A 26,578-nucleotide genomic window follows, 5' to 3' on the forward strand; every position below is an offset into this window, starting at 1 on the left:
ATCAATTACCATCCAACTGGGGTAAATGGTAAAGAGTGCTGATAGCGCACTAACTCCACTAGAGAAAATGCAATTGTGGTGATGTGTGGCTTTCACAACTTCTATAACTGTGTTCATAATTATCAAAATTCACCACCTTGAGAAAAGTGTAAGTGTCTGTGGGAAGCAGAAAAGAGCGTTCAAGCACCTCCACCCCCCTTCTTTTAGTGCTTTGTGTAGTGGGTAAATAGGAGCCAGAGAGTGTGAGTGATGAGTTTATTAGCTCCTGCCAGCTGTGACCAGCCCTTGGGTATTATTGGTGGGTTGGTTGCATGGTTTGTGTGCGATGCTGTTTAGGTGGGGGCTTCAGGCAGGGCAGGGGGGAACAGGAGGGGCGCAGGGGATGGAGGCGGAGACGGGGGAGTACCCCATGAGAACCAGAGAAACTCCCTGGCAACTGGAGACAGGATAAACACTAAATGGGGCGCCCCCATTCATCTAGCACCAAGCAGTGTCACACAGCCAAATGACAGAGATTGAGAGAGAAGGGGTGAGTGGAGGGGGTGCAAATATCTGAATGAGTGTAAAGCCACTGGAGGCTGGTCAGCAGGAGACTTCCTGAACTGCACCTACTCAAATTAGTCTGCCACGATATTAACATATGGGATGCCAGTGTCCCTGAATGTATCACACTTAATTATTGACCTGCCAGACGTGGAATAAAATATTTTTTTTCTTTAAATTAGGAAAGGTGTGTGGGTGCTGTGGGTGTGGATGGTTAAGTTCAGTTTTCACTTCCACTGAGAACTGATAACCGTGAGAGCAGAAGACTACAGATCTCTTAGAGAGCATCTTTTGCAAGCACGTGTGCCACCGACACAACACATGCACGCACGTGTGTGCGCACAGCCGAGTCTTTGATGTTAATTGCCGCAATGTCATTCATGATGAGTCAGTAAACCAGAGGTGTCGGTAGAGCTATCACAAAGTGCGTGAGCGCGTGTTCACGGTCCTCACCGCACCGGTTCCTTCAGGGGAATTTAAATGCACCACGGTGGTCATCCGCCTGCCACACCCTTTAGAGTAAACAAAGGCGGACACAACTGAGCCACAATCCTTGGGCGATGACCGAAAAATCTCAGGGCCAACAAATGACTCTGATGGCATTTACAGAAGCGCGGGGCGTAGCTGATGCTGAGCCTTAATCATATTTGTTTGTGAAACGTTCTCGTTCTAATAGATTAGAGGTTATCTCCCAAACCGCCCCCTCACTTTTACGCACACATGCGCAAGTTTCGTGTGCTCCTCTCACACACTGCACACGTACACATACCAAAATATACCCCTTTGTCTCGGTCGCCTCACGGCGGTAGCCCCGTAACAGGAATTCAGCGGAGATAGAAGCAAGTGTGTGGACCAGACTGTCTCCTCCCCCCATGGTAAGCGCACACACCATGATTCTCCTCCCCCTGTACCCCCACCTCCCCTCCTCCACACCCCTGCTCTCCCCCCACGCCTTTGTGTGTGTATGTGCGCTCTGTGAGGCTGACTGCGTAACCCGAAAACCGTGTGACGGATGCTGTGCATTTAAAATCAGATTTAATTTTTTTAATTTTTGGGGGGAATTTCTTACTTGTTACTGTTTTGTATTTTGTAGGAAAGGGGGAACCTGTATGGGCAAATAAAGGGGAGGAACCGGGTGGACGCACGTGAATCTCTCACTTTATTCAAAGCCAGGAAATTTAAAGGAAAGGAACGCGTTACCAGCAAGTGCGGCAAATTGGACTTTCCACCATCAGCAACCCTCCTCTCTCTCTCTCTCTCTTCTCTTTCGCCATCCCTGCTCCTTCTCTGTAGGTCTCCTCACTTACTTCCATCATTCCTCCAACCTCCTATGATCCCAGAATAGCCTCACGGCGGAGCTCTCTCTAAATATTAGTGAAGGTTTTGGATTTCGGGGTGACTCTGGAGATGGATTAAAGGGACGGTGCACCGCAAAACTGGAGCAGCACGCACGACCACGCCGAGGGGGAAGGGGGCGACGGGATTCGGTGAATTCGCGGAGCCCCCGGGACAGAGGTGAGTGCTGTCCGGTAGTATAGAGGTTCTCTTCTCCCGTACGCAACCCAAAGAAAGCTCAGGAACCTATATGCTTCTCCTGTTGGCAGGAGCTGAGAGGCGACAGAAGAAAAATTAGCACATGGTTTTCACGTTTCCATCGTTGATGATATCATACGCAATCTGCTGATTTCTGCTTGTGGAGGAGTAACTGCCCAGTGGTCATTTTAATATAGTGTTTAATCAGATTCTGGTTACTAGAGCCTTCAATAGATGATCTAAAACAAATGAAAGCTTTTTTTCCCCTTTTTTTTTAATCAAAAAACACATGATTCCTATCCATGAAAAATGAAATCAGTATCACCGTTTACACCCATCTCAATTTATATTATTAAGATAAAGCTACATTTAAAGGACGGCTGTTTCTTTCGCTGTAAAAGCAGGTGAGTTAAACTGACCCTTAAACTGACCATATGCAAAGCGCAAATAGCGCTTTGCATATGTCTGTTTAAGGGCCCTGCAGTGCACATGGCTTTACATTAGCCAACACAGCAACTTTATTGCTGAAACCATGAATACAGTGAATAGAAAACTGGTGAGCTGTGGTTCTCCACTTCATATTCATCTCATTAATTAATTTCCAAGTTCATTTTTTTGAAAACTATGCATGAATAACGAGTAGGGAGACACCACAAATCTATTTCACTTTATTATTCTGTACTGTCCTGTACTCTTCTACTCTGAATAATAGTGTAGTAACTATAGGGACTTAGGGACAGCAGACATACACGGATCAGCCATTACTCTAAGACCACTGATGATGAAGTGGTTTAAAATCATTTTGCTTTGCTTAGAACTGGATCCTGCTTCTGATTTGTCTTTCTTTGGCATGTGCCAGCCCCTTCAATTAACCTCAAACCCCCTTACCTGCAAAGGCACTCCCCAATGGCAGCAGCCTCCCTTAGCAGAGCAGTACCCTTCGGCAACTGCAAAAGCTGCTCAAAAACAGCCCAAGGAACAGTACTAAGAGCCCAAAGCACCAACCCAGCCTGCAAACTCCCCAGATCACATTCCAATTCCCGCAACCCACAGAAATCCACCGCCAATGTTCTGATACCAGACATCACAAGAAACTCTCAGCGGTCAAGAGTACATGCCCTGATGGGTCTGACATTTTCTGGCAGCACAAAGGTGGTGTGTACAGTAATAGGCAGGTGGTCTCATGTTGTGGCTGATGCTGTGAAGTATGTGAAAAAAAATTCCCTTTTGAGAAATAAATTGCTGGCTTTGATTTTTTTTTTTGTTCCCATTTGATTCAATTTAATCCCCACCAAAAAATCCCTCATCTCATGAATGCTACAGGATGACTGCTCTATACTGTTCTATTTTGTAGTATAGAAGTAGGTTATATTACAGTGCGTGAGTGATTATTTATCAGTCAGTAGATAGAAAATAAATTTGATCTGATCACTAACCAGTTAATTGTTTTAGATATGTTTTTAGCAAATCTCATTGCATAGCCAGTTGGCTAAATGTTCATCAAAATGAGATGTGAAGATGCCAACCTGGGCTCTGGGAGACTGTAATGGCCAATCCAGACAAAAGACACAAAGACAAAACAATAAGTTCATTCTCAGCTAATTCAAATTGTCAGCCAGCACTCTTTTCTATCAAACAAACAACGACAGGATGTCTTTTTTTAGAAGAATTAAGCTCAGTTCTCCAAGAGCTTTTACAAATATACCATAGTAGCTGCCCTGGAGGATTTTATAGTCACCCAAGACCTTGTCAGTACTGTAGGTTTATCCTTTAATTAGTCACCCATCCATACATTAGCTCACTATCTTTAACCCCACCCCTGTGCTGATGCTCCCTGAGTCATATATTTTCCTCAGTGCCTGACAGACTGTTTCTGCATGCCATGGGCTATACAACTCACTTCATTCACAGGCATACACACAGACAAGATGTACACAAATCGCTTAAACTATAAACACACTCAGACACTTTGCAAGCACAAGCATAGCAGCTCAAACTACAAACAGTGCAGCACACACACACACACACACACACACGCACACACACATAAAAGATGCGCCTCAGAGGACGAATGCTGGTGTAATAGATAAACGACCCCCATTTCTTCAGTCAAGAAGCTCATTCAGTGCATGTTTGTGTGTGTAATGTGAGTTGGGGTGCGGTTTAAGTGCTGACTGGAGTAGGTCACTGAGACCAAGCTGCTGGGCGAGTGAGACCCAGACCCCAGCGTCTTCCTAAGCTGCTTTTAGCGACACTGAAATCCATCCATCCCAATATCCCCCCTTCTATGATCTTCACCCCCTTCCTACCCTCACCACCAGACATACAAATACACACACTCACACACAGAGACACACACACACATTTGGCTTTTTTTGAAATATTTTTTTTCTTTGATCTGTGCTTATTTTGTCCTCTTCTCTCGTTTCCAATACATTTCTAGCGGTCATGGAAATTAGACTGTGGAAGTCTTTGATTCTTTGCTCCTTACATTGCCTCAGGGTCAGCCCCCCCCTCCTCTGTTTCGAGAGAAACAGAAAAAAATAAAAGAGGGAGGAGATTAAAAATGGGAACGAGAGAGGTGTGCAGAAAGAGGGACAGGTGGTGAAACGTGAAATGAAGGGTGAAAAGGCAGAGATGGGGATATGCTGAGAAATGATACAAGAGAGACCAGCAAGACAGAAACAAACAAGAGCTCAGCAGAAGTACTGAGATGTAGAAGGTGACAGAGGTAGAAAGACTTACAGAGGCCATGACAGCTTTCAGAAAACGTGAGTTTGTTGAAGGGTGATGTGGATGGTATTTTTGGATTCAAGCTTCACAAAAACCTTTGGGCCTTCTCTTTTAAAGTGGACTATTTCTGTGACGAAGAAGGATATTACAAGTACAAAATGTTCATACCTTCATTAAAGACCAAAGTGCTCCACTGAAACTCATTTGGGAAAGCATAAATCCATTCAGTTGGGTCAGCAGGCCTTTGACACAAGGTGCAGTAGATTTGCATATGGGGCCACTGAGCAAGTGGCCACAGGCCAAATCTCCACATTCATCATATTAGTCAGTGCATGGATTGTAATGAAGATAAATATGGATAAAACAAAGGCAAAGTAACATATAGGAACAGGAATGTTGGTATAAAAAGAACTACTCACAAAGAAAAGAGGTCAAGAGGAAAGTGTTAGTAATGTGGTAGGGAAATGAAACCGATTGAAAAGGAGAGATAAGCAAAATGGGACAAGCAGAGCCAGGAGAGAGGGAAGATTGAGAGGGAGGGAAAGGGAGAATTGGTTAGAGGACAGAGAAAGAGGGGACAGGCTCTTATCGGGGGGGGAATGGGGTTCTGTAGAGAGAGCTGTGAATATTTAACTCTGTTTAGTTTTCCATTCCTGCCTTTGGCGTTGGCTTGTCTCTGACGCCTTTTGACTGCCTGCAGGTTACTGATGGAAGGAGATATCTCTATATATGCACGTCTATAATTTTGTGGGGGAAGATTAATTTGAAATGTAACAGGTATGTAGAATTATTCTAAATACTAAGCACCTGAGTAAATGGTAACTGGGCTTCTTTTAGGAGAGGCTTTTTTCAGTTAATCAGTTCATTCTAATTCTTTCTAATTCTTTTCCCCCATTTGTTTATTTTCCTAGTGACATAAAAAACACTTTTCAAAATATGACAGTCTTGTGTGTTTTGTTGTCTCCCTGCATTTTTGGGTGGCTGCAGCTAAGGAGGGATAGCAGTCATGCTAATCAGAAGATCGGTGGTTCAAACCCTGGCTGCTCCTGTCTGCCAAAGTACCTTTAGGCAAGATGCTGAACCCCAAGTTATTCCTGATGTATCCATTGGTGTGCAAGTGTTAGACAGAAAGTACTTCAGCATAGAAAAAAAGTGCTTGTGTGTATGTGAACATACACCACCTTGCATTTAATCATTAGGTATTATTAAGCTCTGGCTCTCTTGCACAGTGTCTGTTTTGTCTTGCCTTCCTCCTGCAACTGGTCGAGCCAGATGGCCACCCCTCCCTGAGCCTGGTTCTGTCTGAGGTTTCTTCCTGACACTGGGAAGGGAGTTTTTCCTTCCCACTGTCAACAAGTGCTTGCTCATATGGAGTGGTCAGATTGTTGGGGTTTTCTCTCTATTACTGTAAGATCTTTACCTTACAATATAAAGTGCCTTGAGGCGACTGTTGTTTTGATTTTAAAAGCACTATGTAAGAACCAGCCCATTTACAACGTGTATTCAGACAAAGTCAAAATAACAACTTTGGATATTAAGTGTGCAAAAAATTAGACTGAATTATTAAATGTTTCTGTAGTACTACTGAATTGCTAAAGCAACGTTATACCATAATTGCTTAGAATATCTTTAATGTCTGTGTTTTTTATTAGTTTTATTATTACTCTAACACTCTAATGCTTTCTAGTTCATACAGAAAACTTTGCAGCACCAACCAGCCTTTGACAACTTTTTGACCTGCTGTTTCATTCATAAGTCAGGGCCTGGCAGACTTTTGAAACATCTTTTTGAAGCTTTAGATTGATGATTGATGGTGGAAATCCATGAACCTGCTCTGAAACTCCACTCTGACATCTCTTTGCAATCTGTTATCCCAACAGGCTGTGACTGGTCCCATCCCAAGATGACATCTCCCAAAAACAAAGCCAAGAAGAAACCACCAAAAGACAGCATGACACTGTTGCCATGCTTTTATTTTGTAGAGGTATGTGTCGCTAGATCAGATGCATGAATGAGTCACCTTTTTAAAATACAGATGCTTGTTTGACATTTCTCACTGCATTTATTGAATTAGTCCCTACTGAATCATTCCTTTTTCTGTACAATGATACCAGTAGTGAGTGCCTTGTGTTGATTGCATTTGGAGGCATCTGACATCTGTTGTAAAGCAAGCAAGACGGGTATAACTTGCCCTTTTGTATGTGTTTGAAAGTGTGTATTTGTTTGTACTGAAGATGAAACATTGGATGAATCACTTTTTTCCAAGCAAATATTATCTGCGAGTCACTCTTTGCTATGTCCTTGGTCGCATTTGTGTGTGTGTTTGTGTGCGTGCATGCATATCCAGCTCCCCATCGTCCTATCCTCCTTGGTGTCCCTTTACTTCCTGGAGCTGACAGATGTTTTGTCCCCGGCGATGGTGGGCTTCCGTTGCCATGACCGCGACCTCTCCATGCCCTATGTGGAGACAGGCGATGAGCTCATCCCTCTGTTGATGCTGCTGAGTTTGGCCTTTGCTGGACCTGCAGCTTCTGTAAGTCTATATGACACACATGTGAGGATCATTTGGGGTGCTAGTTTCCTGTGTTACCGAGTCCCAGAGTTACTCCATTGGATTGTGTATAAAAATATCCATCCATCCATCCATCCATCCATCACACCACAATGTTACGTGCTATACTTTAATAAATTATTCTATATTAGTCATACCTAATAAATAGGTTAAAATTGACTTCTATTAAGCATATATGTCTATGGCATTCAGTGCAATGACTATCTACAATCTGTGCAGTACTTCCTGCTTACACCCACCAGACACTTCGTTAGGTACACCTCTCTAGTACCGGGTTGAGCCCCTTCTGCCTTTAGAACTGACCGTAGTTCTTAATAACATAGATTCAATAAGATGCTGGAAACATTCTTCAGAGAAATTGGTCCATGCTGAAATGATAGTATCACGTAGCAGCTGCACATCTATGATAAACTCCACCGCATCACAAAAGTGCTCTACTGGAGACTGTGTGTGTATCTGGTGACTGTGGAGGCATTTTGATTGATTTTGCTTCTTGCTTGGTGGTTATGGGTGTGTGAATGTTTTGTGTGTTTTATGTTTTCTTTTTATGTGACATTTTTGTGATCTTCTGCCAAGAGACTGCAGATATTAATTAGCTTTTCAGGTGCAAATGGCAACATTTATCTTAATGTTATACATGGTCCTGTTTTGATTAAAAATAATGGATACACTGTCTGAACTGCTGAGAAAGGAAAGATCCATGCTTTCACATTATTTACATCAAATTACAACCAAATGTGTAACACAGCAGAAACTGAGACTCATCAGACCAGGCAATGTCCGATTTTAGCGAGCCTGGGTGAATAGTAGCCTCAGTTTTTTGTTTTTAGTTGATGCGAGTGGTAACTGGTCTTCTGTTGCTGTAGCTCGTCTCCTTCAAGGTTTGACATATTCACATTATTTGAGCTACTGTTGTCTTCCAATTAGCTCAAAACAGTCTGTCCATTCTCCTCTGTCTTCTGACATCAACAAGGGATTATTGTTCAAAGAACTTCCCTTCACTGGAAATTTTCTCTTTTTTGGATCATTATCTGTAAACCCTAAAGATGTTTGTGCAGGAAAATCCCTTCAGTTGATCAAATACTCATCTGGCATCAGAAACCACGCCACGAGACATTTTAATAACCTTTCTTCCTCATTCTGAGTTCTCAGTTTGAAGTCAAGCAGGTTGTCTAGACCAGCGTTCCCCAACCTTTTTTGCGCCACGGACCGGTTTATGCCCGACAATATTTTCACGGACCGGCCTTTAAGGTGTCGCGGATGAATACAACGAAATAAAACTAGTACCGGTACCGAAAAAAAGAAAATTTATTCATAACACACGTGAAAAGACCAAGGAAAACCGAGTAAACGATAAAAACGATAACAAAATAACGCTGAAAACCAATAAAAACCCTGAAAACTATACATTTCACACCTGAGCCTCAACTTTCGCGGCCCAGTACCAAACGACTCACGGACCGGTACTGGTCCGAGGCCCGGGGGTTGGGGACCGCTGGTCTAGACCACGTGTACACATGTAAATGCGTTGCTCAATGCTTTTATTTGCCATGTGGTGGTTTGATTAGATGTTTGTGTTAACGAGCAGTTCTGTAAAACCTTTTTGTAATTAAAAATATTTTTCTGCCACAAGTTTATCCATATTTAGATATTATGTAATATAATTTGACTTGTTATAGTAATACTCTGCTGCCCTGTTTCCAGACATCCAGTTTCTATTGGTATTTTGGGATTGTTTTAATTTGAAAATTGATTGAAAACTTATTAGAGCATGATTTACACAGGCTGAACTAAAACAACATGTTAAATGAACCTAAAAGTTTGAGTAATAATTATATTTAGGTTTTCCACTGAGCATTTAATTAACATTTAATGAACTCCTTATATGAAAGTGTTGATTAGCTCTACCAGAACATAATCCTGTCACAGATTCAGTGACCTATTATATGTCTGAAGCTTTGAGGGTTTGTGAGTGCTCCACATAAACATCCCGCAGATACACTTGTGCATATAGACAAATGCATAGATCACACAAATGTACAGCTTGTCAAACACTCACAAAGCAAGATAAATGTAGACACTAAGTATATACCTGACATTCCCATGCACATCATCGAACACGCCACAGGCCCTCCAATCAATATGCACACTCGCACCCAGACGCACACATTCCTAATCCTTCAGCAGACCTCTCCAAAACTCATCTATCATTCCGACTGAAAGTGATCACTGTTCAATAGCACCTTTGCTCCATTCGCTCTACAATGCATTGTTTCTCATCGATCACAATATCTTGTATCTGACAATGATAGATTCAAACTTTTCAAATCTTTTTCTTTTTCATTTACTCTCGTAGTCGTTTGAAGTGTAACGAAGAAAGACTCCATATCTTTTATTCTCCTTTTTTTTTCTCTCCCTCTGTCTGCAGATTATGATGGGGGAAGGCTTGATGTACTGCATGCAGTCCAAACTGAAGACTTGTCCAAAGTCAGAAGGCAGCATAAATGCTGGAGGCTGCAGCTTCAACTCCTTCCTACGCAGGACCGTGCGATTCGTCGGTGTGTATAACTGCCAGTCCTTCAGAGCGTTTGGGCTGCTTGCAGGAGTTAAGGCCACACTGTTATTCAGAGCACACTTAGTTACATGGTGTAATAGTTCAGGACAAATTATTGATGGGCATCTCTGAGGACACGTGAGAACTCTGTTTTTCTAGTTTTTTTGTATTGTCACTACCCAAACAAGCAAAATAAAATAAAATAGTCATATTAATACAATGAACAGTTTATCAAACTGAGGCCAATGGAAGATGCGTAGGTTAAATTCTGTCCTTTATGCAAACCACAAAGTTAGAGCAAAATTCTGTTGTTCTTAAGATGAATATCAGTTTTGGCTCTGACAAATTATTCATCCTTCTCAGCCTGCAACTTTATCCCTGTTTTAGAGTAGAGAAATAAGCTAATTACATGCATTAAATGAAGGGTGGCTTAAAATGAAAAAGGCATGATATCATACTCTACAGGAAATATCTTGAGGCTGACTTTGAGCTTTGAAGTGAAAACAGTAATTAATTCACCTTGCCAAATTTCTCTGTCTGCGGGAAAGCTTCAAAATGTGACAAACTGAAGGCTTTTGGTGTCACTTAAGGTCGGAGCAAATTAAGCGTAGTTTGCGCAACTGTACACATTCATAAATGAATATCTCAATGTCCGGAAACCACCAGAGGCTTTTAGTTCATTTACTAAGGTTGCCTTACTATCTCTTCCCTTTACCTCTCTCCCTCAGGTGTTCATGTATTCGGTCTCCTGGCAACAGCCCTGGTGACAGATGTCATCCAGTTAGCTACTGGCTACCACGCCCCTTTCTTCCTTACTGTCTGCCAGCCTAATTACACGGCCCCGGGAGTGTCATGTGACAACAATGCCTACATCACACAGGACATCTGCATGGGGAAAGACCAGTATGCTATTATGTCAGCTCGGTAAGGTATTCATTTATAACTAAAGGAGAATAAACACCGAATGTCTCCATCTGCTTAAAATCAAAATTTGCATCATTGCACATATAAAAACAACATAAACGCTAATAAGACAAACAGATTTAATGAAGTCGTTAAAGTAAATCATCAGTGCACTTGTACAGAGTCTTACCTGTCTTGTCAGCGCTCTGGCTCCATGGTCTGTTGCCTTGTAATAAGAATAAGACAACGTTGTGCTACCTAGTTTATTGTCAACATGCCTGCAGTTGGATGCAGCTCATAACTAGAGATGGCACGATACCACTTTTTTATGTCCGATACCGATATCATAAATTTGGATATCTGCCGATACCGATATGAATCCGATATAGTGTTTTTTAATCAACAAAACTGTTTTTTAAAATATCTTGCTGCATTTTGCAAGTCTGCAAGTTCATACTCAAGTTTAAAACAACAACTACACTAAAGCTATTCTGTTATACCTGTATACAAAAAAAATATTTCATAGTTCAGCAATACTGATCAATCTAATAAACTTAGACCTACACCATTCTCCCTATTCTGGTATTTTAAAGAGTACTTAGCGTAAATATTAAGCAACCTAACTAATAGGGTTCCAACTCCCAGCAACAACAAAAATAAATAAATAAAAAATAGGGAACCACCCCTCACGCGCCACCTCATGATGCTTAATCGACGTAATCAACCTTAATTTGATGCAGTGTGAAAAAAAATGCACAGAAATATTAAATAGATTCAACATCTTTCTTCAACAAAATTGCAGACTGCACAGATGGTACCTTCCCAAAGGAAAAAGTACTATAGCTTACTAGGGTATATATATTAGACTTAATAGTTACTATATACAGTAATTGACTTCTATTCGTTTTACATCAAATTAAAACTTTGGGTGTCAGATAATTATTTATTAAAAGCTAGACATTTTAAATGAGAATAAGAAAGAAAAGTATGTCTTTGTGCCCCCTTTTCCCAGTTAATGCCCTATCGGCCCCCCTGGCTAAACTTTGCTAGATCCGCCCCTGCACAGTTACCAGCGTCAGCTACGTAGAAAACGATCCTGGTGTAGAAAGTAATATTAAATAAATTCTAACAACAGCTTATCAAGCTTAAACGTGCTGCTGTTGTTCAGCCGCTGGTTTCCTCTTTCTGGTGCAAAGTGGGCCAAAAACAAACAAGAAAGACGGACTCGCTACAGAAAAGCTGATCAGCTGATCATTTAAGCAGTTTCACGACTGAAGTAGCAGCCGGAGAGCGAGAGGCAGTCGCTCGTTAAGCTTAACGTGGGAATGCTTTACAAACATTCAGAGATGGACTTACACACTTGCTTTACTTCTCTCGGGGATAACTTTGTCGGAGATGAAATGCCAGGTTGCTAGCGAAGCTCCAAATGCTATCCAGACCACCGACAGGTCCCGCATGCCACAGCCGCTCTATCACGTGATGCATACTGCTCCGACGTGCTAACGTTCTGAGGTGAGTTACGGCGTGTTGCAAGTTTTGTGAGGTGCTTTCGTGATATTTAATGGATCGGATTACATTTTTTATTTTTCTCCGATATCCGATCCAGTAATTTAGGTCAGTATCGGACCGATACCGATACGTAATATCGGATCGGTCCATCTCTACTCATAACTATACATCCTTAATCAGAAAATGTAACCCAATGTATTATGACAATAATGTTGCAGATTTTACTGAATAGGGTGAAACATCACTGTCTTGCAGGAGTATAGCAGACAAGGACTAATGACAACTTATTGAGGGGATAAAAAGATAAAAATAGATAGAAATGGTTGCTTAAAATAATAAGGATTTTCTTTTTAATGGCATACTTGATAGTAAAGCCAAATGTTTATTTGTATAAGAAGACCTGCCACTCAGCTGCAGAATCTTCCTCGCAGGTGCTCTGACTAAGTTTGGGTTTTGTAAATGCTCTTTTGCAGTGCAGTTTCTAACAAGCAGACATAGGCTAGACAAATAAGCTCCGATCTATGGGTATGAGAGGCACTAAGCACACACACACACACAGGAAAGATTATAGCTAAATAGAGTTGATACAGGGATAATCCTTGTAGTACAAGTGCATATGTTAGCACTGCTTTACTTGCTGTGACTCTTATTGACACAATGCATTCTACTTGCTACTCACCTCAGTGTCTAAAGGATTAGCAAGACATGTTCTATAAAACGCTTGCAGTTTTTGCCAAAACTAACATCATCTTAACCTAAATATAGTTCCAGCCTTGATCCTCAAATTCATCCTTTTCACCTAACATCACGTCATTATAGGCATGCCCACCCGGAGGGCAAGATGTGTGTTTTTTTTCCACTGCTTCTCAATTATTTGTGTGTGAAAATACTAAACCTGCTCACAAGAACAGTGGAAAAATCTCACCAGCACAGATTACCAATGCTCAGTCATTTACACTGACACAGAAATAAGGCCTGATTAGATTAGTCATAACATTTTTAATAATCTAACAGTATTACTGGCTTGCCACTACTGCCCTGTAACGCCCACTCCAACTGAAACTAACTACCAGTGGATCGCTGTTATATAGCTTGCTAACATTACAACCGACATTTGCTTTGACAGTGAGCAGTTTCATGTCCTTTACCTCCCAAAGCAGCAACAATGACACACCCAGAGCAAAATTTGTACAACGTAATGGGATTTTTTTCTGTACTTTCATCCTGTTGGCCGTGAAAGTGAAAGGGTTGTTCAGAGAGGAATCTATAGATCAGTAAATTGCTCTGGCAGAAACTTGGCTGGGTGGTTTCTTTGTGCTGGAAATACCACAGAGACTCTTGCATGTGGATTGATGTATCCAAAATGGGCAGTGTGTCTACATTTTTTTCTCTTACTTTGAGAAGTGATCGCAATATTCACAGACAGAAACAGAAGGAAATTTGACAGGCCTGTGCTGGAGTTCTATGGAGTGTCCAGTGTTGACCTGCATGTTTGAATGGTGTCCAGGGCTCTGTGCTTGGAGGGCAATATGACTGAAATCTATTCATAAAATAGACCTTTAGGCCAGCCAAAGTGTATTCAGACTCCAGGTCTAAAAGAAAACATGGCCTTTAAAGAATAATCCTTGAATTTAGCCTGAAAAAAATGGGAAACGATAACACAACAGCAGAAGTTAAGAGCAAACACAAGATTTCTTTCATTTTAAAAAATATTAAATTAAATAACATTTCTGACCTCAATTCAATCACTCTCCCTTTAATGTTCCCACTAATGCCCAGTGGTATTCTCTTTGTGTTTATTAATGTTCACATCCAAGGACACACACTCAGTCTGACAACTCTCAGTCGGGCAGACACACAGATTTTAATGTCAAATGCAATCCGGGCATAACAAGAGCAGCCGCGACAGTTTTATTCAGGTTTATTCAAGAGGCAATAAACGCTCTCAGAATACACAAAGTCCTTTATGAAAACAGGAATCGAATTCTTTTTTTGTCTTTACTCTTCCGCTTCTAACTCTCCCTTTTTCTCCCTTTAGGAAAACATTCCCATCCCAGCATGCAACGCTCTCTGGCTTCGCTGCCGTATATATCTCTGTAAGCACTCCCTTCGCCTTAATTGCCGCATGTGTTTGCTTAAGTGTTGTGTATCTGCATGATGTTTGTTTGCTTGTGAATATGCGTGTGGTTCATTTGATGCTTTTTTTTATGAATAGCTGATTCATTAGAACTTTAAAACAGGAGAAAAACTATATGCAAGGTAACCATGTTTAGTTTGATACTTTTTCTAAAGCCTGAATGATACATTAACATTTTGTATCTTTGTCCTAGAACAACAATTAAATTTGTTTCATGATAACTATCCAGAACTTCCACTAATTCATAACAAACATTGCTGCTGGCATCATACAACTTGTATGATCTACAACCATATCAGCAACTTTCAACTGGAATTAACTGCCATTTGATACATAGTTCATAGATTTTCAGATTGCATATTATCCTCAGGCTGGGCTCACATCTGACTCAAATAAAAAATAACTGTAACTGTCAGATTGAGGTCAGGTTTGGGGGTTCATTGTTACGTTCTAGTGGATTTTTTTGCCGTTCTGCAATCTGGCACTGACTGCAGCAGTATGTGAACTGTACGGCAAAGTAGCACTGTCATTTTTCCACGAGGTAACACCCTCCCACACACACACTCCTCCACCAATGGCTATTGCAAGCTACTGGCCATATCACTGCTGCCTCAGTGAGCCCTGTATGAGCTCATTAAAGCTCACTGGACAGATTTCTGACAAGATAAGGCAGGGGAGCTGGAGAAAAGCAGCTGTTGGGTTTGTTAGCACTACAACATGTTGTCGGATCTTCGCGCTGATGCCAGGTCATTTTTTTTCAGTTCTGGTCATACCTGTCCAGCAAATTTAGACATTCATGTATTTATTGTGTTCAGTATAAAAAAACTTTTCTGCTAAATTTAAATGAAATCAAATAAAGAAAATACCTAAGAAAATTTCTCCACAAAAGGCAGATAGTTGGTTCAAGAAGTGCCGAGAAAATCTGCATCGAAAATAACTCACATCTCTCCAGGCTGACAGATTTTCCCTCTTGCATCAAGAAAAGCAGGATTTTTATGCACAGCACTAGATAGACAAGCTTGTTAGAAAGGACATTTTTTGCAAAGCCTGCATTCTGTCACTCAGCTGTCCTCCGTTTTATATAATCGAAATATGGTGTGCATGCAGAGAATGCGAACGGCCAGTAACTGTAAATATATTTTCCCCCTTTCACAGCCTGACTTTCTCACTCATCGACTTTGCTTTACTGCCAAGACATTTGAATTCGAAACTACTTTACCACATGAGCTAAAAAAGAAATATACAAATAAGATCAAAATAAGTTCATTTCCCTTTTTCAAGACAATATGAGTTATATTAAAGAGAATGCTTCGAGCTGCACAGGAAACAAGTGCTATTGTATAATGGATGTCTTTGGAATAATTGTTATTAAATATGAATCTATATCCGCTTTACTTTAGCTTTTCTTAGTACAAAGGGGGATTAAAGGAGGAAAAGCCTGTATCTTTAAAAATACTTTTTTAACATTTCAGTATCTTAACTGTACAGATAAGACTGAAAAACTTTTTAAGTGTTGATTATAGACTGTATTTGCAAAAGTGACCGTATTTGAACAGAATGGTCCAAGGAGCACCTAGTATTTAATTAGCCTGTTAATACAATTTACAGCATAGCCAGCCGTATTAATTGTCAGGTAATTGAATTCAAAAGGTAGCAACAATGCACACATGCTCAGTTCAGCTTAAGTGGTGCCAAACAGACAGCTTGTGGCTATTTAACTGGCTGTTGCATCCAGCTTTAACTGGCACATCCTGGTTGGCTTCATTTTTCAGTCCTGGAGTTAACTCTTGGAGGTAATGGGCAAATTATTCGTCTTTAAGAATGCAGCCTGGAGAGCTGTTTCTCCATTTATGTTAGGCTAAGCTCCAGACTTTGGCTTAATATCTAATAAACAGATATGAGTTTGGTGTTGATATCTCTTCTAACTAGCATATTGTTTTATTATTAACCGGGTAATGCAATCTACATTTGCACTACACACTGTAAAGTAATTGTCTATGTGCACCTGAGGTAAAATTATCGTAATGCCTTTTAATCTTAATCCCGGGCTTCATATGTCTCAAACGTCTGCTCTTTGCTGATATGCTGTGTGTGTTTGTTTCTCTCTGCAGATGTATTTCAACGCCAGCATCAACAGCACTACTAAGCTGCTGAAGCCGATGCTCGTCTTTGCTTTCTGCATGGCAGCAGGCCTCGCTGGCCTGACGCAGATAACTCAACACCGCAGTCACCCTATAGACGTGTACGTGGGATACGTGATAGGAGCCGGCATTGGAGTCTACTTGGTTAGTTCAACAAAGTGCACAAAAATGTTTGCTCCTGCTTTTTTCCCCAATTGCTTTATATCTAATAATAGAACTTTCTAAAAAGAAATCTGAATTAATGAAGATGTCTACAAATCTTCTATTTTAGGCCTATGTTTGTGAATTAAGCATCAGCATGTGTTTGGATCCATTCAGGGATTTGTTTGTCTGTGAGGAGTAGTTAACCATCAATATGCAGCAGGGTGGGAATGACAAAATGCACATAAATAGATTTTCTTATTAACGTGGTTTAGTTGTTTTGCTGCGACTGAACTGTCCCATTGTATTATTCTAACAGTATCACAGCATGTGCTAACAAACGCTTCTTTCTTTCATCACCTCTCCTCCCTGTGTGGCTTCCATATATTTCTCTCCGAGCATTTTTTTTTTTTACTGGCAGCCTATATATAGCCTTTTCTATTACGGAGGGAAGGGAGAGGGAATGAATAATCCGATAAGAATTTTCTGGAACAATTTCACACTTCGTTTTAAGAAAACTTGTCGTTGCCATGTTCCACGCTCCCCTCCTCCTCGCCTTCTCTGTCTCTCTCGTCTTTCACTTTTCAAGAGGGGGAGTTTTTCTCCTTGTCATTAAAGGATGAAGAGAGGGGTTAGAGAGGGATTCACGCTGACCTCAGGAGAATAGCAGGAAAGAGAGATGTCTATTAACGCAAACTCTCTCCACTAATATGAAAATCTAAATTTTCCCTCCTAATGATTAAAGAAAACACAATTTCATGCTCTAGTCTTTATTTAACACCCTGAGTGGTTCTATTTCCTCATTTATTTCTCCTTTGTCCCTCTGTCCCTTGTTAGGCTGTGTACGCAGTGGGAAACTTCAAAGCCTCGGAAGAAGATGCTCCGTCTTTACAGAGACTAGCTTCAGCACAGCAGAAGGATGGCCTGAGGGTGTTGAGTCAGAGGAGCCATGACTCCTTGTACAGGAAGACTCCCAGGGTGTCTGAAAGCAGGGAGGAGCTGGGGTTGGGATCTGGAGCACGGAGTAAGGTGAGGAGGGAGAAGGCATCCCTGGCCTCCCTCAAACGAGCAAGCGCTGATGTGGAGCTTCTGGCGACCAGTCGTCCCATGGGCAAGGAAACCATGGTAACCTTCAGCAACACCTTGCCTCGAGTTGCAAACGGCAACAGCCCCATCTCACCCTCAGAGGAGCCAGTCACCACCCAGCGTCACATGACGTTCCACGTGCCCTTCGACCCACAAAGGTCTCGGCAGCTGGTGTCAGAGTGGAAGCAGCGCTCGATGGAGCTCCGTAGCCAGAGCTCACGAGATGAGGAAGAGGGAGGAGATGGAGGAGGTGAAGGAGGCACAGCTGCAGGGGAAGGGGGCGACCAACAAATGCCGTCTTCTCTTTATCCCACAGTGCAAGCCAATACCACCACACCGACTGGAGCCAGGATGGTGGTGGCACCCCCACTTGTTCACATCCCTGAGGAGGCCTCTCGGCCACCTCCTGTTTCCCCTAAGAGTGCCAAGACACGGGCAAAGTGGTTGTCACTCACAGAGGGAGGAGGACTAAAAGAGCCTGGAACAGGGCCCATTGCCGTGTCGACTCCCCGTGTGCCCAACACGCAGCCCAACCAGCCTCCCAGCCAGCAAAGAGTCACACAGGTGAGGTAGAAATTAGAAAATGAAAGCCTAAAAACGATCACAACGATATTATCTTTAGCCATAATTTTTCATACTTTATTGTCACGTGGCATGTAGCCAATTCAGTTTAGACAGGAACGGAGATTTAACAGCTGCCATATGCTGTGTAAACTACACATCTATGATTTATTTTTGCTGGTATAATCAAAACAACACTGGTGGGAGCAATTTCACTGATTAGTTTCCAACATAAATCAGTCTCATAAGACTTCAAATGCTAATTATAACTAGAGTTAAATCTTCTGAAAATATTTTAGAGGTATATAATAGGTTATTATCATGCTCTGCCATGTCCACGCCAAAAAATGTCCCTCTTCCTGGATAGTTGTTGAGTAATTTATTTGCAGCTGCTCTTATATATGGATTATCATGAGATTTTTGTCTCTTTCTTGCAGGTCGTAGCCATGTCAAAGCAGCAGGGTCAAGGACCTACTACTCCTTCCACTAAGACATCAGAAGGCGGCTCCTCCTCTGGTCCTGGCTCCAACTGCTCAGAGTCACCATACTACCGGATACCATCTGATCGAGACAGCTGCACTGGGAGCAACCCAGGGAGCATCGCTGGCAGCGGGAGCATCGTCACAATCGACGCTCATGCCCCTCACCATCCGGTGGTGCGTGTGTCGGCCACTAATGGCAAGCCGTGGGAATGGAGAAACACCATCAGTGGCAACATGATGGCCGCTGACCCGACGGGTGACAAACACCGTGCCGCGCTGCAGCGACAAGACAATGTCAGTCATTACCGGGACTACAGGACACTCCCAGTGAAATCAGACTCCCTGTGCTCCTCCTCGGTCAGCTGCAGTGCCGAAGGAGGAGCTGATCTGCCTCCCCCACCTTTTCCCACCTCCTCATCCCCTCTTCCGCCCCCACCTCAGCTGTCGTCATCCCCTATCCCACCACCGCTTCCTCAACCATCTTCCTCTCCCTTGCCTCCCCCTCCACCACCAAGCTCCTCCCCAATGCCTCCACCTCCCATTCACCCCACCTCCTCTCATATGCCTCCACCTCCTCACCCATCCTCTCAGATGTCTCCACCACCCCTCCCATCTTCCTCTCAAATGCCTCCCCCTCCTCACCCCTCTTCTTCCCAAATGCCTCCACACCCACACCCATCCTCTTCGCCCTTGCCTCCACCACCGCATCCCTCTTCCATGCCTCTACCTCCTCACCAGTCTTGCTCCAGCATGCTTCCTCCACCTCCCCACCCTGACTTACTGATAGATGGCCACAACCAGTTATTGTCCCGCACTTCCACCCTGCCCCGTCGGCCGTCTGTGTCCGCCCGAAGCCATGCTGAGCAGGAGCACTACTACAAGGCCATGCAGAACGAGAGGATGTTATAGTGAAGCGTGAAGACAAGAGACACCATTGTAAAATCACAGATTGTACTAGAGAAGGGAGGACTCTTCTCAAAGAGACACTGAAGAAAAGTAGGCAGCGATAGGTGAACAGAGTTTTATGACTTTTGAGAAATGATAAAGTGGTTTAGAGATCCTGGATATGGAATTGAGGACTAGGTGAAAGTCTGGCAGAATACAAACTCAGCAGGGGGAATCTTTTTTTTTCCACTTCCTGCATACACAAACTACCCACAGTGTTAGCTCAGCAGCCCTCACTGAGAAAAGAACAGACAAGAAAAGAAACGGATGTTAAATAGAGCAGGGAGAGAAATTAAAAACCCCAGGTTACCTCTGGTTTCAGCACGCACATCCTCTGTGTTTCAAAGGAGTCGAAGAGGCTGCAGCTGAAAGAGCTGAATGAATGGATTGGGATTTGCTAAATCAAGTTTCCCTTGAGATGGGGATGAGACTCAGAAAACAAAACAACTACAAGCAATACTAGCTTTTCTTGAAGTTGAATAACTGTTTGAGGTTGCCAGCCATTACACACAGAGAATTTGCTCTTGTTACTAGCTATAAAAATCATCCTTCAAAGCATTCAAAAGCTATAAGGATGCCGTAAAGTCAAGTTCAAACACAGGTTTAAGAGTACTTGCCAATAGCAACAACTGACAAAACCACAAATTCTTATACCTCCAAATAAACAAACCACATAACAAATTCTTACATTTGAGATCAGGCAGATGCGCTTGCATTTACCAGAAGAAGCAGATTTAGGAAACATTGCTTCTGGAAGGTAAGCAAGAAGGAGGAGAAAGGATGATTGGATGTGGGGAGGATCGTGCACAGTTGGGCACCCCTATACAGACGTCACTGAATGGATTACTGTAGCAAACATGAGAGGCAGTCAAGTGGAAAGAGAATTATTCCTAACATGAAGAATGTGGCTGGACACAGCACAGCAAGCCAGACAGACGGTCTGTCTTTTCTGTGCACGAAACCTTCCACGGAACGGAGCTTGAAGCCGCGCTAAGGAGATTAACGTGTTTATCAAACCATGCTAGTACACTCTTTGTATTTGGCCCTCTTGCAAATCGTAATAGTAAAGGGAATGTTAATGGAAAGCTGCCCAGCCAGTAGTGTTGCCCACCGTAACCTTGGAACAAAGTGGCTTCAGTAGGTACCAGTTGGCTGGGCGAGCTGGCTTTATAGCTCAGTAAAAAAACATCCTTATGAGTAGATTTTAAGTTTTCAGGTCTTGAAAGTCTTTTCACTAGCATTTTGGCTTTCACTTTGCTTCTAATTTATCAGGAAAAGCCAAACAGAAAGACCCAAATCATTCTATTCATAAATTACTAATACCTGCAAGGTCAGACTTCACCTATCCATTATCTATACCATTTTTTTCGTTGCAGTTTTAAGAGATTATCAACTATACCTTTTTACAATATGAGGCTAAATTATTCTATTTTATATTTAAAAACTTCCCAGTTTAAAAAAACAGCCAACCAGCACTATGATAAGCTAGGATTTCTTTGAAATAAATGTTGGTAAAACAATCTTAACTCAAAAATTCACTTCCTCTAGACTTTTCATCAGCAAATGTAATTTTCTACTGTAGAGCTATAATCTTCAGATAAACTATGGCCAACATGCATTTGCTGAAGATAACCATGTAATACGTTGGAAAGGCCCAGTACAACTGAGCAAGAGGGCCTTGAAGTGAGATTTGCCCACTGCACTGGAAAATGACTCCAAATCATAGACAGTTGTAAAGATGGATGCATCTACAGTAATGTCACCCACTGGTTTCTGAAGACTCACCATCGCCATTGTGGTTGCAAAAAAATTTAAAAATGGATGTGATAAGGAAAAGCAGATCATACTGTGAAAATGCATGCTCATTGAAGTGAATATTGTTATAGTTTGGCAATATATACAAAAAAAATGGAATTAAATTGAATTGAACTGAATCATTGGCTAAAGACTTTAAATTGACCCTCATTAAGAAATGAGCGTGCGGTTTCATAGCAGAGATAATTGTCTATTTTAAAACACAGAACAAGCAAAATCTACAAAACAGCCTTAATTTTTAATTCATTATGTCCCAAAATGAGTGACTGAGCCCATAAACATCAGTCATTCATCAACTGATGGGCAACCTAAGATTTTTTAGTTTTCATTTTTATACTGTCTCTGGTCAAATACAGTTCAGTGAGTTTAGGCCTTCAATAATTAGTTTACAGAAATGATATTCAAACCATATTGATAACTGATTAACGCCAGTCAGTTAAAGAAAAAAAATGTTGTTTGAGGATTTCACTTGCATAAACATGAGGATTAGGAATATGTGGTGGGTTTTTAATTGGTTTCTCAAAAAAGGCACTCTCAATACGCCACTTAGGGCTCTGGAAAACCGTGAGTGACGTTTTTCTTGATTAGTCAGAAGAGGCGGTGGTGTTATCAGTCAGTTAAACATTTCTTTAAAAAATAATCATTTCAGCCCTAATTATACACTTCGGAGCAAGATCTGTGAGCAGGAAAAGTGAACACAACTAGTTTGGTGTTCCTTCAGTGCACTCCTGCCCTTTCTTTGTAATTATACTTTGTTGTATAAAGTTGTTATCCAGTTCATTTTTTGTCAGCAGATATTCTGTCCAATGACAAGTGCTTTATATGATGCCATTATTTGATCATACCTTAATCAAATACAGACTCAGACACACAGATGAAGTTGGTTTGCACCCATGCACCACAACACCTGAAGGATACATGGACTGATACTTTGTAAAGTAGGAAGAAGCTATGCTAAATGGAACAAGTTGTATTTTGTAGTGGCGCTCCTCAGGTGAGGAGCTGTTAGATAAAGTTGCTCGTCAGTTTGTGCTGCATGTGTGTACGAGTGTGTCCTTTTTTTATAACCTGACCTTTTGTGCTTCGAGTCTGCGATGTTACATTTTGACAGACAGACATGTCGGTGATCATGCCATTTTGACTGTAAAAATATTTGCCATTACTTAATATTATTAATACTTATTATTCCACAGTCCTCTTTTTTGGACTAATGTTTTCTATCTGTTGTGATGTGTAACATTAATAACCTCATTGAATAAAAAATAAGACTTCTTAAATACAGTTTTTAGCTTGTGGTACTTGAAAGCAGAGTCGGGGGGATGTATTATGGTGCGGCTGAAAATACAGAGGGGGTCAATGCCGAAGCAGCTTACTGTTACTCTAATGAAAAAGATCTTTTTCATTGATTCCTCGAGAACGTGCTCATTCATGCGCTCGCGCTCACACACTAACACAAATACGCATGGCCAGATGGATGCAGCAGAGCCACATTTGCGCCTTTCCTGTGGGCTAGTGTCAGGTTTCCATAATGAATTCTGCAAAGAATCATGGTAGATCCCAGTTAACCTGCAGGGATTCAGTGCTCAGTGGTCTTTTTTTCCTGTGTGTGTTAGTATGGAAAGAATTGTCCAAATGTGTACTTTTACATAAAAATGTCATTTTTAAAATATTTGATATTTTTCCAGTATAAAGCTGAGATGATTTTCTTTTTATTTCTAGATCCACATGCATCAGATTGGATGATTATTAATATATAAATGAGAGTTTTGGTGTTTTAGTAGTGCATGGCCCAGATTTAGCAAGGTTGTGAGTCCTTCCAGATATGTGTCAGATGTGGGCATTTGTTTCTTTCATTTGAATCCATGTCTGTCTGTCTCTGCATGTATTCATATTTGTGTGTGTCCGGTGCTGTGGAGCATTGAGCTGTGTGATGAGGGTGTAGAGGTAGTGGGGGGTGCAGATGGTGTATCGAGGCCTGAGGACAGTCAGCCTGTCCATGACTCACACTCAGCAAGCCAGCAGCTCTTTTTCCCTGTCTTCTCCCCTCTCTCTCTCCTCAGTGGCCCAGAAAGCACGAGACAACAAGTGTGTGTGTGCGTGTGTAAGTAAGTATGTGTGACTGCAGGAGGCAACAGAAAATGCAGACTGAGCTGTCTGTATGCATGTGTCTATTTTTGTGTCCCTGTGCTTGTGTATGCTTATACTTTTGTGTGTGTGTGTGTGGGTGTGAAAGTGGCTGTCCAGGAGATACTGGTGACATCCTTTTCAGCACTGGTTTACCACTGCAGAAACGCACAAAAGCCTTTTGTCCGCGGCTTTAATTTTATCGTGCTCTCTTTGTCACTCTCATTCTACCTGCTGCCATCTCGCCCAGCTCCTTATGAACCTTTACACACGGAGAAAATGGATTTAAGGCTTTGAAGCTCCCACAGTTCTGCTATGAAATTCCTCAGCTCTCAGTGGCTTGAGTGAGGGAGTACGGTTCAAAAGGATCGTAAAGATCATTTTACTTTGAGTCCAATCAATAAAGAGGGTTATTTTTCTGAGAAATAAAGTATTGATTCCTGTGTAGCATAGCAAGGTTGTCACATACAAAATATTGCCTTCTGATTCACATCCACATGAAATAACTTGGCCCGTTGCTGAAATACTCGAAGAACCTGTGTTTAATGTACTTGAAAGGCTTCATCAATTATGAAAAAGAAATGAAAGTGATGCTTTTATATTCCCATGGTGTGATGCTTGTTAAAATTTTCAGCCTGGGATCCTCAGAAAATTAAATTTAGTCTCACTAGGGACGTTTAAATCCTTTTATTTGTCGACCCACCAGACACAGGCCTTGTAGCGAGCTCTTTTGGAGCTCCAACTATAACGGGCCTTAATGTGCCAGTCAGCTGTCTACCACCACAGCTGGGGGCTAAGACTGACATTTCTACTTGGTTGGATTCACTGAGTAGCTTTACTTCCAAAGCTTGTTTCTACCTTGGAATCCAGAACAAGAAAGCAAAATCTGTAATATTTCAGGTTTTGTGTGACTAATAACCTGCCATAACAGTTATGCGAGTAGCATAAACAACCAGAGGAATTTCCCAAGGTTTTGCTTGCAGGATCATTAAACTTCATATGGATATATAATTGAGGATATTTGCTACTTGTCTTACTGTTTAACCCACAGGGTATGGAAGGTGATAAATGTCTTAGCAGTATATCCACTATGCTGTTACAGTCCAGCTGGAGGCTGACATTTTTTAAGACTGGCTTCACCTCACAAGGAAGCTGCTGCTGCTTGGGTTTCAACCTCACTGATTATTTATATATTCTTAGAAAGGATCATTTTTTATTTTCCTTTTCTTTTTTAACAAAAGGTCAACAATCATGCTAGCAGCTCTGTGAGACTCTGCTGGAGATCATAGTGGTTAAAGCTATGTGCTAAAAGGTTCACAATGGCCATGCAAACATGAAGCAGGTGCAGTCTTTACAATGACTATGATTTTAGGGTGTTGACATTTACTTTTGCTAAAAGCAGGTCATTAATCTGCTCCCAGGATTTGTGATCTTGAGATTTATATAGCATTTAATACAGATATGAAAAAGGATCCTGAGTTGCGTGGGTTTTCTCAGAGGGTCCTCTGTTTTCAAGGTGTTCCAAGGCACAGGAATAACAACTCTGTGATAGGCTCAGGGACAGATTTTTTGGGGTCCTTACTGCTCCTTACACATGGGTCCTTACACGTTCTATCTCATAAACACACACACACACACACGCACATACATTTTTGCAGTGTGTAAGTCCAAAAATAACATCTTAGCAGTAACCAGAAATGTCAATAGTATCATTCCAGAACCACAGACAACAACCCCAGTCAGCGGCTGGAAAAGGCTAGGCTACCATAAACCCAAAACAGATTTACATGTAGACTTGATAAAGTGAAACATAGACAGCTGTCAAGGAACAAATAAGAGAATCCCAGTAACCACAGGTCCTCACAGACTGACTGGACTTGGTCACCATACCAAATAATTTCCAGTGGACCACCGTCTAGATATCACACACGCACACATTAGTGCACAATGTGTAAGGAAATGGTATACTGGAATTCCATTATTTTATCAGGTATTTGGGGATTATTCAGTGGGAACTGAAATTAAAATTTCATCTTGACATTTGATGAAAAGCCTGATAATCATCATATACGTTACTACAAGTCCTTCTGAGGGAGACGTGAGTGTTTGTATGAAATGTCAGTCTAGTAGCTTTTTCCCTCAAAATGACCATTGATGACCTACTCCTGGTCCTTCACTGCCCTGGAGTCCTTGGATGATTGGTAACAGCTGTTGAGAAATTTCACTCTGGATCAAAGGAGCAGACTGACCTGAGATGCAGCACAAGCATAGCTAAAAACTCGTGAAATTCATCCACCTAGAATTAAAAAAATATATATGCAGAAAAATGTGAAAATAAAGCAGTATTCTAAAAATTCCTTGAAAGTTGACTCTGCAAAGTTGCAAGGCTTTCATGTGACAGTTTAAAGAAACACTCTGCTAAGCAGAGAATGTATGCAAGTCGTTCGCTCTGCCTCTCTCTGCTTCTCTAATCATTGTTGATGTGTGTGCTTGGCTGTCTGCTCATGCCTCATCTCCACAAGTCTCCTAGGAGACTTGTGGAGATAATGATGGAGATGGAAACAGTGTTTTCCTGTAGCCCACATGGGTACATACAGAACATACACATAAGCACTTGTACACTACATATAATATAGCATCTTTTGGGGATGAAGTTTCAACTTAATTAAAGTTTCAGCAATCGAACAGAAACAGAAGACCTGTACATGGCATTCATTTTACCAGATGTCTTTATGCAGGAAACTTAGCTGCTAGCTGTTAGTTAAACTTTTGCTAATTCACTTCACTGGAATTGGGTGT

At 41.6% G+C, this 26,578-nt stretch overlaps 1 protein-coding gene across 1 annotated transcript; it reads left to right on the forward strand.

Moving 5' to 3' along the window:
* Positions 1-1,515: 1,515 nt before the first annotated feature.
* Positions 1,516-22,932, forward strand: LOC146686210 (phospholipid phosphatase-related protein type 3-like). Its single transcript, XM_085441432.1, has 9 exons — positions 1,516-2,058; positions 6,690-6,793; positions 7,157-7,342; positions 9,810-9,939; positions 10,664-10,859; positions 14,386-14,443; positions 16,596-16,769; positions 17,604-18,416; positions 18,851-22,932. The coding sequence occupies exons 2-9, from the start codon at positions 6,713-6,715 to the stop codon at positions 19,802-19,804; spliced, it is 2,592 nt and encodes an 863-aa protein (XP_085297558.1). The 5' UTR covers positions 1,516-2,058; positions 6,690-6,712; the 3' UTR covers positions 19,805-22,932.
* The last annotated feature ends 3,646 nt before the right edge of the window (positions 22,933-26,578 follow it).

Source organism: Copadichromis virginalis, linkage group LG19 (assembly GCF_057382275.1).
Source record: "Copadichromis virginalis isolate Kocher_CV1m ecotype Utaka linkage group LG19, C_Virginalis_male_GT1.1, whole genome shotgun sequence".
NCBI classification, from domain to species: Eukaryota; Metazoa; Chordata; class Actinopteri; order Cichliformes; family Cichlidae; genus Copadichromis; species Copadichromis virginalis.

Excerpts from the sequence above, each read along its gene's own strand:
- LOC146686210 (XM_085441432.1), top strand. The coding sequence starts at position 6,713 with ATGACATCTCCCAAAAACAAAGCCAAGAAGAAACCACCAAAAGACAGC. Across the intron at positions 6,794-7,156 it reads CATGCTTTTATTTTGTAGAG|CTCCCCATCGTCCTATCCTC; the intron begins GTATGTGTCGCT and ends ATGCATATCCAG. Across the intron at positions 7,343-9,809 it reads TTGCTGGACCTGCAGCTTCT|ATTATGATGGGGGAAGGCTT; the intron begins GTAAGTCTATAT and ends CTCTGTCTGCAG.